Source organism: Phyllostomus hastatus, unplaced genomic scaffold, assembly GCF_019186645.2.
Source record: "Phyllostomus hastatus isolate PE091 unplaced genomic scaffold, TTU_PhHast_1.1 phas_scaffold_39, whole genome shotgun sequence".
NCBI lineage: Eukaryota > Metazoa > Chordata > Mammalia > Chiroptera > Phyllostomidae > Phyllostomus > Phyllostomus hastatus.
In genome coordinates, this window is record NW_025334028.1 from 29,395,235 (window position 1) to 29,411,810 (window position 16,576).

At 46.9% G+C, this 16,576-nt stretch overlaps 1 protein-coding gene across 6 annotated transcripts in view; it reads right to left on the reverse strand.

Moving 5' to 3' along the window:
* Window positions 1-7,844: 7,844 nt before the first annotated feature.
* LEF1 (lymphoid enhancer binding factor 1) overlaps window positions 7,845-16,576 on the reverse strand; it is a 113,016-nt gene continuing 104,284 nt past the window's right edge. For all 6 annotated transcript variants that reach the window (XM_045820378.1, XM_045820379.1, XM_045820376.1 and 3 more), the window contains one exon: window positions 7,845-9,030. In XM_045820378.1, coding sequence (XP_045676334.1) covers window positions 8,951-9,030 — 80 coding nt within the window. In that variant the 3' untranslated portion in view covers window positions 7,845-8,950. The remainder of the gene's footprint in view (window positions 9,031-16,576) is intronic.

The following is a 16,576-nucleotide window of genomic DNA, read 5'->3' on the forward strand; positions in this document are numbered from 1 at the left end:
TAATATGCTTAAATGGTTATAAGAGTAAAGCTCGGTAACTTAGGCGAGACGCTGCCCGGTCTTCTTCAGTGCGTGGCTGGAGTTTCACGTGGCCGTGGTGCGGAGGTGGGGCCGGGGTGCTCGCATGCCCCAACTGTAGGTGTCACTCCAGATTTTCTGCCAACACACAGAAATAATGTTAATGTGAACTGCTTTTATTTTTTAAAGTTTTTAAAAATATATTTTTAATTACCATTTACATTTAATAATATTTTGTATTAGTTTCAAGTGTCTGGCACAGTGGTTAGACAGTCACATACTTTACAAAGTGTCCCCCCGATATTTCCAGTGCCCATCTGGCACCACACATAGTTATTACAGTATCATTGACTACATTCCCCATGCTGTACTTTACATCCCCAGGCCAAGATAAACTGTTCATTTTTAAATCATTTTTATTTTTAAAAATGTTATTATTGTATTTTTTTCCATTACTATTTAGTCCCCATATGCCCCCCTCCGCTCTGCAATCACCACAGTGTTGTCTCTATCCATGAGTCCTTTTTCCTTTCTCATAGCTCCTCTTAGTCATTGGCATGTGAAAGTGTCTTCCAAGATAGAGTTTTGAGGCTAGAGAGGCATCAGAAACCCTGAGATCCCATGACCTCATAACAAAGACCCTAAGTTATGTGCCCAAGGTCACCAGAAATTTTGTAGCAGAGCCAGCATTAGAACTAGGCTTTGATGATAAAATTAAATACAAAATAGCAAATTTGAGGATTTCAAATCCAGATTTTCAAACAGGAGTGTCCCCAAAACGGGCATCCTTGTTTGGTGTCCTGGGTCATAAGCCTAATCGTTGAGAACCCCCCCCCTCCGCCCCCCGACAGAAGGGAGCTTATTAATCTTTTTTTCTTGCATCTAACTATAGCATAATAGGAAAATAAATATGTACATTTCTACCACACACAGAACCTGGTTAGGAAACTTGTAGGTTATTCTTATAAAACATTTCCTAACGAAGAAAAGGAAGCACCTGTGATGCCACCGCCGTTTCCATTACTTAAGGTCACTGTCGTGGTCCCGCCGCCCACTCACTCTGGGGCTGGCTCTCGACCTTTGCCGTGTGTTCTGGGCTTAGGAGGGGCTTCATTTCCTTTGCACTGACTGGACTGCCCACAGGATGTGGGCCCTTGTCCCGAAAATGGCAGGGCTCTTTCTTGACCACTGAATTCCAGGGAAGAGAGAAAACTCAGCAGTGTGACCACCAGCCCGCCAGGATGTGAGGGTCAGGGTCACAGCAGTCTTTTTCTGGCTAAGATTCTTAAATGCACTTTTAGCCTACCAGCGAGTCAAAACCCTGGCCTCTGAACATCCTTTTATCACTTTCAAAAAATCTTTCTGTGCATCATGTTTGTGAACAGGAAGGCATCTTGAACATCCTCATAAATGCCTTAGTTGAGAGTGGCGTCCTCAGTAACTACCAGGTTTTAGGTCAAGAGGATTCTTTTCCCCTCCTCTTCCCTTTACTGCCTTCTTAGTGGTTATATTCCTACTGTAGAAATGAAAATTTGAGAATAGAAGGAAAACCACACAATTGATGAAATGGTTTGTTGAAAAAGATTGAGTGAGCCTCTGAGGTCACGGAGACCTCAGTTAGGCTTAGCAAGGTGGTATTCTCTGAGAATATATATTTTTTTTAAGTGTATCTTACTGGTTATGCTATTACAGTTGTCCCATTTCTTTTTCTCCCTTTTCTCCCCCTCTGCCCTACACCCCCCTCCCTCCAGCATTCTCCCCTTCTTAGTTCATGCCCATGGGCCATACATACAAGTTCTTTGGCTTCTCCATTTCCTATACTATTCTTCATCTCCCCATACCCCTATTTTGTGTCTACCAATTATGCTTATTCCCTGTACATTCCCTGTACCTTTTCCTCCATTCTCCCTCTGCCCCTCCCTGCTTTTAACCCTCCATGTGATGCCCATTTCTGTGTCCAATTCTGTACCTGTTCTAATTGTTTGTTTTTGTTTTTTAGGTTCAGTTGATAGTTCTGAGTTTGTTATCATTTTACTGTTCATATTTTTTATCTTTTTCTTAGATAAGTCCCTTTAACATTTCATAGAATAAGGGCTTGGTGATAATGAACTCATTTAACTTGACCTTATGTGGGAAGCATTTTATCTACCCTTCCATTCTAAGTGATAGCTTTGCTGGATAGAGTAATCTTGGATGTAGGTCCTTGCCTTTCATGACTTAAATACTTCTTTCCAGCCTCCTATTGCCTACAAGGTTTCTTTTAAGAAATCAGCCAGTAGTCTCATGGCAACTCCTTTGTAGGTAACTGTCTCCTTTCCACTTCTTGCTTTTCAGATTCTCTCCTTGTCTTTAATCTTGGATAATGTAACTATGATGTGCCGTGGTGTGTGCTTCCTTGGGTCCAGTTTCTTTGGGACTCTCTGAGCTTCCTGGACTTACATGTCTGCTTCTTTTGCCAGATTGGGGAAGTTGTTCTTCATTATTTTTTCAAATAAGTTTTCGATGTTTTGCTCTTCCTCTTCTCCTTCAGGCACCCCTATTATTCAGATGTTGACACATTTAAAGTTGTTCCTGAGGTTCCTAAGCCTCATTATTTTGAATGCTTGTTTCTTCATTCTCTTCTGTTTGAATGTTTATTTCTTCCTTCTGGTCTAAACCATTGATTTGAGTCCTGGTTTCCTTGCCTTCACTGTTGGTTCCCTGTATATTTTGTTTTATTTCACTTTGTATGGCCTTCACTACTTTATTTGGTGACAAATTCACTCATTTCTCTGAGCTTCTTGATTACCCCTGTTTTGAATTCTGCATCTGATAAGTTGGCTATCTCTTTGTTGCTTAGTTCTTTTGAGTTTCGATCTGTTCCTTCATTTGAACCATATTTCTTTGTCTTGGCACACCAGTCTGGATGAATGCTTCTTCTTTAACTCCTTGGTTGTGGGACTTCCATGTAGTTTGATTTTCTGGCAGTTCTGGTTGTTTTTTAAAAGATTTTATTTATTTATTTATTTTTAGAGAGGGAGGGGGGAGAGAGAGAGAGAGAAACATTAATGTGCGGTTGCTGGGGGTCATGGCCTGCAACCCAGGCATGTACCCTGACTGGGAATCGAACCTGCGAGACTTTGGTTTGCAGCCCATGCTCAATCCACTGAGCTACGCCAGCCAGGGCTGTTTTTGTTTTTAAACTGGTTGTTATCCTTGTGGTTATGGGAGGAAGCAAAGCGTATCTCCCTATGCCTCCATCTTGGCCGGAAGTCCGTATTCCCTGAAGAATGGTTTTAATGCTTAGGAAGACATCTTTGTAAATAAAAATTGTGGACTTTCAATGTGCATAACATTCACTGTTAATAACAGTTTCATGTGGGGAAAAGGTTGTCTGGCTTCTTTTGATATCACTGTAAATTCTATTTCTGTTTTGGGGATTATTAACTGGCACAGCATGGGGGCAAGGTGGGACCAGATTTTGGAACTGAGAAACTGGTATAAATGGATTCCCCACTGAGTGTTGTTATATAGAAAGTTTTCTGATTCATTAACAGGTCAGCTTTTAGTAGCTTGTTGCAGACTCTACCACTAATTGACAGAAAAGGTAGAACTAATATGTTAGTCATGGCTTATACAACGTACTTTCTGCTTTCTCTCTTGGTTTTTCAATTACACTTTCCACACATTTGAAACAGGCTTTTGTCTTGTCCCGCCTTGATTTTAATCCTTTTAACATTTCAACCAAAGTAACCAATTAAATCTACTAAAAATACAAGGAGTGACTATAATTTTGTGGGACTAATTTTTTTGTAAACAGGCATTGATGCTATATAAATAGTAACAAAAATACTTGGAACAATGGAAGCATTGCTGTTTTCTACTCATTTGGTTGTATAAATTCTATTTTTAAAATCAGTCTCAATATTTCGTAATCACAGTTTTTATTTCTATGGCAGAACAAATTTTAACTCCTGAAAGACAAAAATCCCATAATTGATACCAGTTCACTGTTTTATTTAAACTCACCAAATGTAGCTGTTGCAGAATCAACCAGTTCTGCAACATGGCAAATGATTAATACCGTGGGCTTTGGAATTAAACAGACTTGGGTTCTAGTGCTCAGCTCCACTCTCTTTACCTGTGTAGTCCTGGGGGGTCGTCTTCTGGTCTGTCTGGGAGAATAGGCAGAATGACAGCCCGGATTCCGTAGGGCTGTTGAAGACCAAACGACATGGTGGGCATCACACACTGAGCACGCTGTGTTGCATAACACAGCAACCATGGCAGCCTCCTCTTTGCCCAGTTTGGAAGGAAGGCACAGCTCCTTCCCAGCCTACGGCTTACGGAGAGCCTGAACATCTTACACTCGAGGAGAGAGTGCTAAAGATTGGGAACAGCCAAGAGTCTTATAAAAGCATCTTAGAAGTTCAGCTGTGGGTCCACCCGGGTAAAGATAAGTGCTGGAGATCCACACCCCACCTCCAGCCGCTGTGGAAGATCTTCCCAAACTTCTGGGGAGGTGCTGGCAGGGGGATTCGGGAGGGAAGAGCACACAGGAAACCAGTGAGCTGCAGTAGGCGCCTGGTGCTGGAGTAAGTCACATTTTATGTATGGAGGGTAGACTGGGTAATTTAAGGCCCCAGAGAAAAAGCAAATATACAGGAGAGAGGGTCCCCAAGTTTCCCTAGCACGGTAGTTAGGGAAATGGTGGAATGTGGACAGAAGAGAAACTGCCCTCCCATAGTGCAGTTTGTCAAGGCAAAGCCCCTTTGCGCGGTGGGTGACGATGCGGGCCTTCATCCCTGGAGATGCTGCTGCGTGGGTGTGGTGTTCCCGGCCTCCGTGGGACACCTCAGCCTCCTTACTGGGATGGTCCACCCAAAACCTGTAGTCAGTTTCTAGGCAAGCAGGTATTAGAAGGGAAAACCTCCTAGAATGAGAGCTCTGGGTCCTGCTTCCTCTTAAACAGCCATCCACTGCACAGCGTTTAGAGGACGGAACTGAGAAGCTTCCAGAACCAGTGCTGGGAAGAAGACACTTTTGAACTGAGCAGCTGCTTGGGGCAGTTTGAAGTACTGAGCCCTACGTGCCTCATCCTGGAGCCATGTGGAGGTTTTGGCGTTTAGCTCATTAGCCTCCGTGTCCAAGTCTCGAAAGGGAGGCGATGGCACCACATCGGTGTGTGGTGGGAGCACCACTGTCTGGCCCTGCCCAGTCAGCTCTGTGGGCCGAGTCCCGGGAAGAGACGACCGCCAGCAGACTGCTCCCCAGGTGGGCAGCTCTTGCTCCCCCAATGAAAAGGTGGTGCCCTCGGGAGGGAGGGGTAAAGGGCCGAGTCTGCACGGCTGACAGACTCGTGCTTCTCCACACACACCCTGGTCTCAGACCAGCTGCCCTTTCAGCGCTCGGTCTCTTGTGGATTCTGCCAATAGCTGGCATGGCATTCTTCACTCACAGGCCTGTGGTTGTCATTAATGCGTTTGTCTTGATTTTTCTGTTATCTACTCTTCTCTTGCTAAGAAAGAGCACTAGTTTATAGGGGCCTTTTACAGAAATCACAGGCATGTCAAATGCCGGGCAGTCACTGGGGAATGGCAGGGCTCATTCATAGACCCGCAGTTTGCAGCCCCGGCCCCTCCGCAGTGACTGCAGCCTTCCAAGGACTCTGCACTCCAGGTTCCTGACCGTGGCTTGGACCTCCCCATCCCTGCTGTTCTGGGGCTGTGGGTGGCGGAGACTGGAGGGGCGAAGAGAGGCGGTCATCCTAAAGCTTCAGCATGGAAGTTGGAGTAACAAGCTATTGCAGAGTAAGAAAAATACTTATAAACAAATCAGCATAGATGACTCAATACAAATCAAACTGCTCATTTTCTGTATTTCCTTGGTCTTTGGTGCAGAACAGACTGGTTAGTCCTGGCTGCCTGTCGTGTCCGTGGACACGTGCTCCATGGCCCATATGGCCATAGGCAATACAGAATGGTATTTTTTTACAGGGGGCAGAAAAAGTATGTTTAATAACCACTTACAGAACATTTCAAGGAGAAATTCATTTATTAGCTATTTCCTGTGTGCCAGGTGTCTCTCTTCTGTTCCCCTCGCCATAGCTTTGTAGAGGTCAGTGATCTCCTCATCGAGCCCGCAAGGAGGTGTGCTCAGAGGGGTAGGTGCACCACGCCCAGCCCAAAACCAGAATCCCTTGTGGCTTTTCTTAAGAAGAGAGTCACACTGACATCGTGTTAGTGCTCATGGACCCCGATTAGAGGTTCCACATTGTTGCAGCCTTAGACCAAACTACAGAGGAAACAACGATCATACCTAGGACAGCTGTAGTCACGAAACTGTTCGGAAACACCCCTTCTAAGGGCCAGCATGCTGACTGTGACCTAAGAGGAAGGTTGGCTCCTAGAAAAAAGGCAGACCCACCCTCCTCCTCAGGGCACACGGTTGAGCTCGGAGCCTGGGGCTGGGAAGAAAGCCTCATGGCTCCCAGACCGAGAGAAGCGGTGGCTGGGTGGCCCCCGGGAAAGCTTCCGTGGCCGGTGTCTCTAGGGGGCCCTTGACTCTCCTACTCCAGAACCACTGTCTGAAGAAAGCAACTGTGACATTCAAGTTCTCTGGGAAAAGTTACTCTGAAAGCAAATGTGAAAAAGGAGGGGACTGAATGTAAGGGAGGAACTACCGGTTCAGAGAGGATGCAGACAACCCATGTCAACATTTATTCATTTTTTGTATCAAAAATGTGGAGGAGGAGGAACCAAGGGAGAAGACAAGTGGGCTTTCGGCAAGGCCCGAGTCTCAGATCTGTATCAAGTGTTTACGTGATGGAGAGAATTTTCTCACTAATGGGTTTCTTTCCAAAATCCAGAAGACCCCATCAATATGTTGCAACAACCTTTGCCGGCCCCGACTCCCCCCCCCCCCCCAAAAGTAACACTTAAATATCACTTCTTACATCATTTTGTCGGATTTTCTAGTCAACTCCAGAAAAGAGCACAATGGGTGCTTTAGACAGTTTTACCTACTTGGTTCACATACATTTAAAAAAAAATTAAGAGCCCTGGCTGGTGTGGCTCATTGGATTGAGCACTGGCGTGAAAACCAAAGGGTCTCTGGTTCAATTCCCAGTCAGGTCAGGGCACATGCCTGGGTTGCAGGCCAGTAGGGGGCATCTGAGAGGTGTTGATGTACTTCCCACACGATGATTCTCCCCCTTTCTCCCTTCCCAACTCTAAAAGTAAATAAAATTTTTTAAAAAAACTTGAGATTTTTCAAATGAATATGAAACCCTTGTAACAAGTAGGTCCCCTGAACACAGAATAGACATTTCTCCCTGGTTCAAGTTTAGGACTAAATGAAGAGGAATTGGAGAGGTTCCAGAGGATAGTAATAAAAATGATTAAAGGACTGATGATGAAAGGTTCAAGGAATTGGGATTACTTAGCCTGGAGAGGAGAAATCTGAGGGGTGATTTAACGGCAATCTTCAAGTACAGTATGTGGAGGATTACAAGTATGGTAGCCAGCTGTTCCCCAGCTGTACTGAAGGTTGGAAAGAGGAGATAGGATTTCAGCGAGAGATTTAGGTTACACCAGTAGTATGAGCGGTCCTCGTGCTAGGTCAATGGATGGGAAGCCACTGGTCAGTCCCATCTGAATCCTGGGGACACCCTCCGCTTCGGCCCTGGTTTCCGTCCACACCTGGGAACGAGGGGCCAGGCCCACCCCACACAAGCACCCTTGAGGAGAAAGTTGCGCCCGCAGCACCTCGGATGGCTCTGGCCTGGCCCTGGGTTTAGTTCGCCATTACCAACTCCAGATTAGCAGGAACTTCACTCTTTTAAAATGTTACACTTTAAAAAATGTTTTATTACAAAGCTTCTTTTAAAAAATGCTCAGCACATTAACTCAAACTGGAATGACAAACGTTAGATGACAGTCTGGGGCGAAGGCTGTGCCTTGCTGTTTAAAAAAAATGGGTACATCAATGGTCATTTTAACAAGTGGCATAAAATTCCACTAACTGGCTAATAAAAACAGATACAAATACAGAACATTTAAAGTAATAACAATTCAAGTGCTGGGCTTTTTACAAGAAGGGGTGAGAAGAAATGAAAATTCACTGCAAACTGGTCTACTGAAAGTATCTGTTAAGGTTTACCATTAAAAAAAAAAGAAGAGATCAGAAGAAAAATAAAATGAAATACGTAGTACTGCCCACTGCTACCGACAGAGTGGATCTGGCTGTTACGTTTATTCAGCTCTGTCGAACACCTTCGAAGACAGAGAGGCCACTATTTGTTACAAGTCATTCACAGAGAAGCCACTTACTGGACAAGATGCTGCTCAAAACAAAGGTGGCTTCTTTCCATTTCATTTTTATTTCAAACTTTTCCAGATCTTTCAATTTTACTTAAAAGCTCATAGCTAGCAAAATATACAAGAAAATTAAAACTAAAAAGTGTAAATTAAAAAAAAATTCAAGTTTAAAAAAAGCAAACGTTAAGATTGATCCTTTTGCACTGTTAAATAAAAGCCTTGGGAGAAAGGAAGAGGAACGAGACGAAGAGGGGACTCTTCCACAAGGCCCCCACTGGGACGCGGAGGGCGGGCTGGCTGCCGGGCCCAGTGGCTGGTGGCAGCCCAGCAGCCAAGCGACTGCCCTGGCCGGAAGGGGACGGGCATGGATGCGAGATGCTGGGGAAGGGCGTGGGGACATGAGGGAGGCGCGCTGCCCAGCGGGCCCAGGGCCTGCTAGCAGACTCATGTGCTTTTCAATTTTCTTTAAAAAACCTTTAACGCTTTATTTTGGAACTTGGCTCTCGCAGCAGATGAACGGGGGTTTGGCAGTGATTGTCTCTATGGATCAGTGTCTCTAACAGTGACCTCAGAGTGAAGTTGGTGTCGGTTCTCATTTGGGGTCGACTGGGCAAGCCGTGGAGACAGTCTGGGTTTCAACAAGCTTCCATCTCCAGAAGAGGTCCCGGGGCCGCTGCCTTGGCTTTGCACGTTGGGAACGAGCTTCGTTTTCCACCTCAGGAAGGAACACAGGAAATGCTGTTAATGTGGATTTGCCACAGGCCTTGAAAAGGTTTTAACCTCTACTGACTAAAGTCTATGACTTAAGGTCTCTGCACTTAATTAATCCACTTTTTGATTTGGTGATGGTTAAAACAAACTGCACGGCAGCCCCAAGTCCCCAGACTACGTGAGAGGTAAGTACATTTTACTGAAATCTTTATTTTGGTTCCATGTATGTGTCTATGTGTGTGTGTGTGTGTGTGTGTGTGTGTGTGTATATATATATACACATATATATATGTATGTATGAATGTATGTATGATGTGAAATTGATTTTTTTGAAATACACTTAATACTTTGGATCATGGCCAAACATGGATTGTAATGGTGGGCAACAGCCAAATCAGGGAAAGAACCGTCATGTGAATAAAGGGTGTGGGTTTGTGAGTCCGCTGTGGGCGCCCATTGTGTGATTCTACTACACGGGACCAAACCGTACCGCAACTAGCCCGGGCACGCACGCGCCCCTCGCAAGCCCCCACACCCGGGGTGTGCCCGGTCCACCGCATTCAGTCCAAGGTGCACAGGCCTCTCCAATTTTACTTAAGGTTTTACAATTCTCAAGATTTTTCCTTCCTGATAACTAGGATCTCTAATGTTAGCCTTGGAATGTACACTTGACAAGTATTTAAGTAATTGTTGTTTAATATTGCTGATGATAATGACTTTTCACAAAGGAAAATCCCCAAATCCCAAAATGAGCTGAGATTTTAATAAGCAATTAAAAATAAAATATAACTTCATAACAGGATGAGACAGAGACAAAAGGAAAGTGAAAGCATCCCAAAGTTTGGTTCCTTCACCCGGGAGAGCACCTGCCTCCCCCGCTTTGAACTTGGGGAGGCAGATGCCTGACGATCTCAGGTGAATCCCAACCTTCTGTGTTTGTGCTGTCCTTGTCACTAGCAGTTTTCTTTCAAAATTCATCGTAACAGTGAACTTCTTCATGCTTTTAAGTGAGTGGAAAGAGACAACAGAGGAGAAACAGAAGGATGCTTTGAAACTGTTTAACAACAAAAGCTAAACTTTGGATGGGGGGTTACAGTTGCAAAGCACTGTTTATGGAAGGAGAGAGCTCAGTGAGACGGAACTGCTCAGGGAGGAGAGGCCAAAGACCCTCGGAGCACAGGGAGCCCGGCAACGTGTCAGCTGTCACTGGGATGACTGCAACACCACCAGTGCTGGCCCTCAGAATGACTCCTCGGAACTGGAGAAACTATCTGCATATCTGGGTAGTTACCGAAAAAATAATACAAACAAAAAACAGAAGGAAGTCAGACACAGGGTGCTGGTCAGCCGAGGAGGTCTTCAATGACAATTTCAGTTCCTTTTGCCTGCAAAATTACCCTTGCCCTGTTTAACAGGAAAACACACACTACCGTGTTGTGGTTTTCCAAATGTAAGCAGGGTACCTACTGACCCTTCACCCTAGAGGACCAGAGTGCTGCAGGACCCTGTCTTCCGCAGGAGAAAGGAGCAGAGCTCAGAGAGCAGTGAGGGCACTGCGGTTCTGCAGCCCAGATTCTCACGGGTTTGCTCCGGACTGCTCCTGCTGAGGAGGGACGGCCTTGCAGCCCTGGCCTCGGGGCTCAGGGCAGCTGACGACAAGTGCTGTGGCTCAGAGTGGACTGGCCATCAGAAGCCAGGAATGTCTGCAGGCTGAGGGGGACAAACTGTCCCTCTGTTGGTACTGTCCCTAATCCCAACCGCAGCCTGACTCTGAGGTCTTGAGGTCAAGACCTCCGCGGCTGCGGTCCCACTGCTTGAGCGGGGCTTGGCCCTGCCAGTCTGCCGCAGCCCACACCGGTGCTTGCCCAGGCGTCCTTCCCCTCGGACCTCACCCCAAAGAGCCCCACCTCCCTTTTTGAGCTGAGCACAGTACTAGCATAATTGTTAAAACAAACTTGGCTGTCCAGAGGGGCTATTTACAGCAGAGACAATGTATACTTCCAGAAAGAATCTCAACATCTACTAAAGCCATTTCTTTCCAAGTAGTTGCACATTTCCCCACTATAAATTTCATTATCTCAGTGTCTTTTTACAAATCATCCTGAGAAGCGGACTTCAGAACTCCTCTGTACAAGTGTCAACCAGAAAAGCAACTCATCCCCACTGGACACTTTCCCAACAGTGGAACCAACATTTAAGTAAATTGGCAAAGGAACCATCTTGCTCTCAGATGAGGCAGTCTGAACCTGGTTGCTCCTATAAATACGAGGGTGTCGGGGTGGACCAAGGCTTAGCTCCAGACGGGACAGATGGGGGCCTGACAGTGTTGCTTCACAGATATAAAACTGGTCAGATCAAGAGTCTTTTCAAGAAACCACAGGCATGACGCTCGGAGACTGGAGACTTCCCACATCTAAGGCTTCACTGGGAGGCTGTGGCGAGGCCGGGCCGGGCCAGGCGAGCCCCAGCGCAGCCCAACCCACCAGTGAAGTTGGTGCAATCAAAGCCGCAATTACTGCTCCAGCTTCAAAGGGAGCCAGTTAAAGCTCAGGTTCCCTCCACCAGGAGTCACTATGGCCGGTGGGCCACCGTTTGCAGAGTGGATTTCAAGGAGGCACAAGGTGACCCCCTCCCTCCAGCTGAAACCCATGATGTTCTTTTTCCTGGACCAAACTCCAGTCTTGACAAAATATCCCACTAACCAAACAGAACCAGAAACCCAAAGGGGCAGAATCATTTATTAGGAGCCCAAAGGAAAATCTGAAGATTTCCAGATGGACCTGTTTGGGGGAGATGAATAGCACTAACTCTGAGGCATTAGAGCTTTCTAGGCCTTGACTTACAAGAAGTGAAGAAAGGAAAAGGGGGTAATTCCTGCCCCATCAGCTCTAAGGTAGGGAGCCGAGGGCTTTGCCGGCCCATACCCTGTGGCTCCGCAGCCCAGCCCCCTTCCCCAGGGTGGTGCTCTGTCCTGACTGGTGTAGCCAGTGGGGCGGGGGGGTGTGGGGGGGGGGGTGGGCATGGGACAGCAGAGCTGTCGGTAGGAACAAGTGAAGATCTGCCCCCCCCCCCACCCACAACTGGTGTCAGGTAATATCACAGCCTTGTTCAGAAATGGTGAAGAACCCAAAAAGGCAGGTTGGAATAAAAGATCCTTCCTTTATCCCCCACCCAAATGTTACTAGTGAGGAACAGGGCTTTAAATGTTTTAAAGTTATGGCATGAAACTTGAGGAGAGGTATCAGAGATGTGTTTTGTGAGAGGGGAACAGATTTGAATTACAAAGACTGCCGTCCAGCAGCACACTACACACTTTATGCCGGCTGCCTATGTGTTTCGGCCTCACCATATGGCTAGCCGGCTAGCTGACCGAAGCCTGTCATTTCAGGGAACGAACTCTTGCTTTACGCCACATCATGGGTGCAGGCAAGGAGAGGCGCAGACTTCCAGTGCAGGGAGTGGGCATGGCAGAGCGAGCCTGGCCGTTGTCTTAGAGGGCCTTGGGCATGCGGTCTCAGGGACTGGACCCAGGTACCCCCCTCAAGGGTGCCTAGGCCTCCTGGTTCCATGTGGGTCACCGCCTTGTTGCTTCCATGGTGGCTGGTCTGCAAGGAGCTAGGGACGGGGGAGGAAAAGCAATGTGCACTGAGCACTGGTGTGCTGGCCACTCGGACAGTCCCTCACTTGCACAGTGTCACATCGCCATCAGCCCAGCTCCACGGGTTTCCCTCTGTTTACAGACGAGGACCTTGGGACTGTGTGAGGTTAAACAGCTTGCCTGAGGTCACCCAACTAATGGGTGGCAGGATGAGCTTTTGAGCCCTTAATATTGTTCTCTCCACCACACCTTTCTCCTCATTCTGCCAAAAACAATAAAGTGGCTTCCCTGAAGCACGCGGACAGCTTTAGCACAGCCACCTCACTCATCTGGGCATCACTCAACCAGGCAGCCTCCGCCGTAAAGAACACAGCTGAGGAAAACGAAGTGACGAAGCCTCCAGCTGTCACAGTACTGCCGGGAAGTTCACTCACAAACACAGCGCGCCTTACCCTTCCTCACGAGAGTGACCACCACACGCCAACGCGGGCCCCAGTTAACTGTTCATTTTTATTTTACTTAAATAAGCTTTGTTTTCTTATTCTCAAATTCACATAATGTCAGAAGGGACATATTGTTATATGGGAAAGGTACAGTCTCAATCAGAAAAGGGATACACAGAATATTGAAAGAGCAGATTTTTAAAAAAATCCAACGTGACTTGAGGTCACTAAGAATAGTGGCAGAGAGCCAACCAAGGTTTCGAGAGATCTGGAGGGGAAAAAAAGGACCGTTGCCGACAGCAGCCACTCCCTGTCAGCATGGGGCACACGGTGGGCCGCACGCACGGTGGGGTAACGATGGGCAGTGTGAGGAAAGATTTAGTTTCAATGTATTCTTTGTTGAAGATAGAGTTACACCCAAAAAAGTAAAACATTACATGCTTTGTTAACTCCAATAAGAGGTAAACCTAGAGTTCTCTGGGAAACCCCATTATTCAGAAGGGCTAATTTTCTCTATTGTTCCAGATGGCTCAGTGAGAAAAAGATTCAATTAAACAAAATTTGTCCAACATACATTTTCAGTTCTATCAGCCATTCCTTTGCATGATCTTAATTCACTTTCATGAACAATACTAAATATTACGTGTCTCGAGAGGGTTTTCATGAGCCTCACATTTCCATCCCTCTCCTGTACTTTAATGACACATGATCAACTTTGATGGCCAAGCGTCCAGTTCCCTGTTTCTGTCACCCAACGCAATGTACACACAATTCTAGCTCTTTTGACCACAGAAGGAGGATGAGGAATTGGTGGCCAGGACACTGCGGCACATAAGAGATTTTTAAAGCTTTCACCACGTGCACAGTCCCCTCCCAACCTCTTCACTAACGCACAGCTGTCCAGACAGAACCGCCGGGCCTGCGAGTTGGATGGTCCCAGCCACAGCTGGTCACAGAGCTGCAGCACACACCTGCCGGGCCGCTGCCCAGCGCTCCTCTCGTGCCCACTCCTCACACCCGCGGTTGGAGCAGAGGGCCCTGACAGCCATCTGCAGGGTGACCATCGCCTCTGGCCACAGCCCACAGTGGCTCTGGGTAGCAGTATGACCATGCTGGGCCCACCAGAGGCCCTTCCCTGGAACACGAAGGCAGCACCATCTCTTTGGGACAGCAACACTGAAATGACACACAGGCGTGGGCATTTTGCACGAGTGGATCAGAGAGCTCGGGGAGTCAATCTGCAGGAGGGAGGATGAAGCAATTTTCATGGAACGACTGGCGTAAGGGGCAGGGAGAGCATTTGGAGAACTTTCCAGGCCCTTCTCTGGTGCTTTCCTCTGCATGCTCCCGTACCCTTAAAGCGGCGTCCCTACCCTGCCTAAGCTCACGTGTGACCTGAGGGCTCCCGCCGCAGGGGTGCAAATGAGGCGCCCTGCAGGAGGGGCACAGTTTGAAAGCCTGCAGTCCACACACAGCACAGTCTAGACACAGTGTCCTTAAGCACCCACCGCCATCAAGGACAGTGTGACCAAGTCTGCCTTCACTTTCAGATGCCGATTTTCCTTGTTGAATGTTCTTACTGCGGAGTCTCTAGTAAGGAACACTGCAGTCAAGCTGACGAGTTGACGAGTTGAGCAGGGATTTGCGGACACGCACAGGAGGAGGGGAGGCACAGGCAGGCCACCATCTCAGACAGGAACACACGCAGGGACGGGGGTGAGCGTGAGCCTCTGCTGGCCACCGAGACCTCCATTCCTGGGCAGACTGAACCATCGCCCCTGGCAAGATGAATGACCTCATCCGAGATGAATCTGGATCCAACCACCATGGCAAAAGGCCGGCAGCAGTGCCCCTGGGCGCAGCCTGCGCTGGAAGGGCCACCTGCCCAAGGCCTGATGGCCACCCACCTGCTCCCTTCCCACTCCCCCCCCCCCCCCCCGGGAGCCCCTCAGCCCCACGTGTCTCCTTCTTGTTTAGTGACAACTCTGGGCCGGGGCTTCCTCAGTGTTTGACACACTCAGTGCCTAAATCAGTGACAAAAGGATGAATAATGGAAAACAGAATGCCATTTTTTCTACTTTCTCATTGTCAAAACCTTAATTTTTACTTTGAGACTTTAGACAAGACTTTTCTAGCTGCTTCCAGCTCTATCACTTGGTAGGAGCATGGCTGCATTTTCTAACTGGGCACGCCGGCACAGAGGCAAACACCCAGAGGCTTACTGGCACTTAATGGGGTGACCACAGTCACACTGTGGAAGACAGGTCAGAGCAGAGTTCGGGCAACAGTGTCCAACGCATCAGGGTGAACTTCAGAGACTGTATGGAATAAACGTTTTTTCAACAAGACCACCGAAAACATTCAGACTGTGCCCTGACTGCAAGGGCAGGGGCCCCTCTCCGGCCTCGGGCAAGGCTCCTGAAGATGTCTCCTGCCCCACACTGCAGCCAGTCAGCTCTGGAGGGAGGCCTCACAGCACCCAGGGGCCCCAAGCTCCCAAACCCCAGCCGCCTCACTGGGCTCACAAACACCACCTTCAAAGGGAAAGCAAGAAACAATTTTTTAAAAGATACAAATCCAAGTACTGCACAATGAACTATTGTGTACTATACTGTACTAGAAATTACCTCTCTCATGTACGTCTCTCGGCCCCAGGAAAAGAAAGGTTAAAGTAAAAAACATTGTAATTTCTCAGTTTGGCAAGTGTACGAGATAAAGGCGGTGCCAGGGCCAGAAGCGGCATGTGAGTGCCGGCAGCTGAGCGCCTGTGAGAGTCTGTATCTCTGTGTTTAACCAGATGTTTCTTGCTTTTTTAAAAAAAGATAGCTTTTTTTTTATAAAACTAGTTCTTTGATGTTATAAAATCAAAGAAAATACATTAAAATAGCAAAAGCATATCTCAATCTATATAATTTTAAGATGATGGGCTTTTTGTATTTGTTTTGCTAAAGTTACTAACCAATTTGTCAAGTTATATTTTTAAATTAGTAAACTCAGAATGATAATCCTTTTATCTTTTCAAAAATCCTAAATCTTTGCTTCTTTAATTCCTTATGAATCTTAAGTCAGGAAGGGAAGTTCAGTATTTGATAATAATCTTTGACCTCTGATAAACTCTTGAGATATTACGTATTACAAATCAAACATGTCCCAAAACACTGGAAACTCACAGCAACTTAATCACTGTTCTATCAAACCCCAGAATTCCCTCATGACAGACAGCTCAAGTGTTACCTCCTCCAGGAAGCCTTCCTTGATCTCACTCTGATTTAAATACTTCCTGCTCTCTTTACATTTACATAATGTACTGCATGCACCTCCTTCACAGCATAAAACGTATTACTTTATAATTACCCATTTGTATGTCTGTATCTTGTTAAATTGGGAGCACTCCAGGAAGTAACAGGGTCCAGTTACCAAGCACCCCCACTGCCTAAAGCACTTCTAGACTCGCAGGACTAGTCCTCATTGTATGTTTGTAGAATGAATAAACTAACACCAGGCACTCA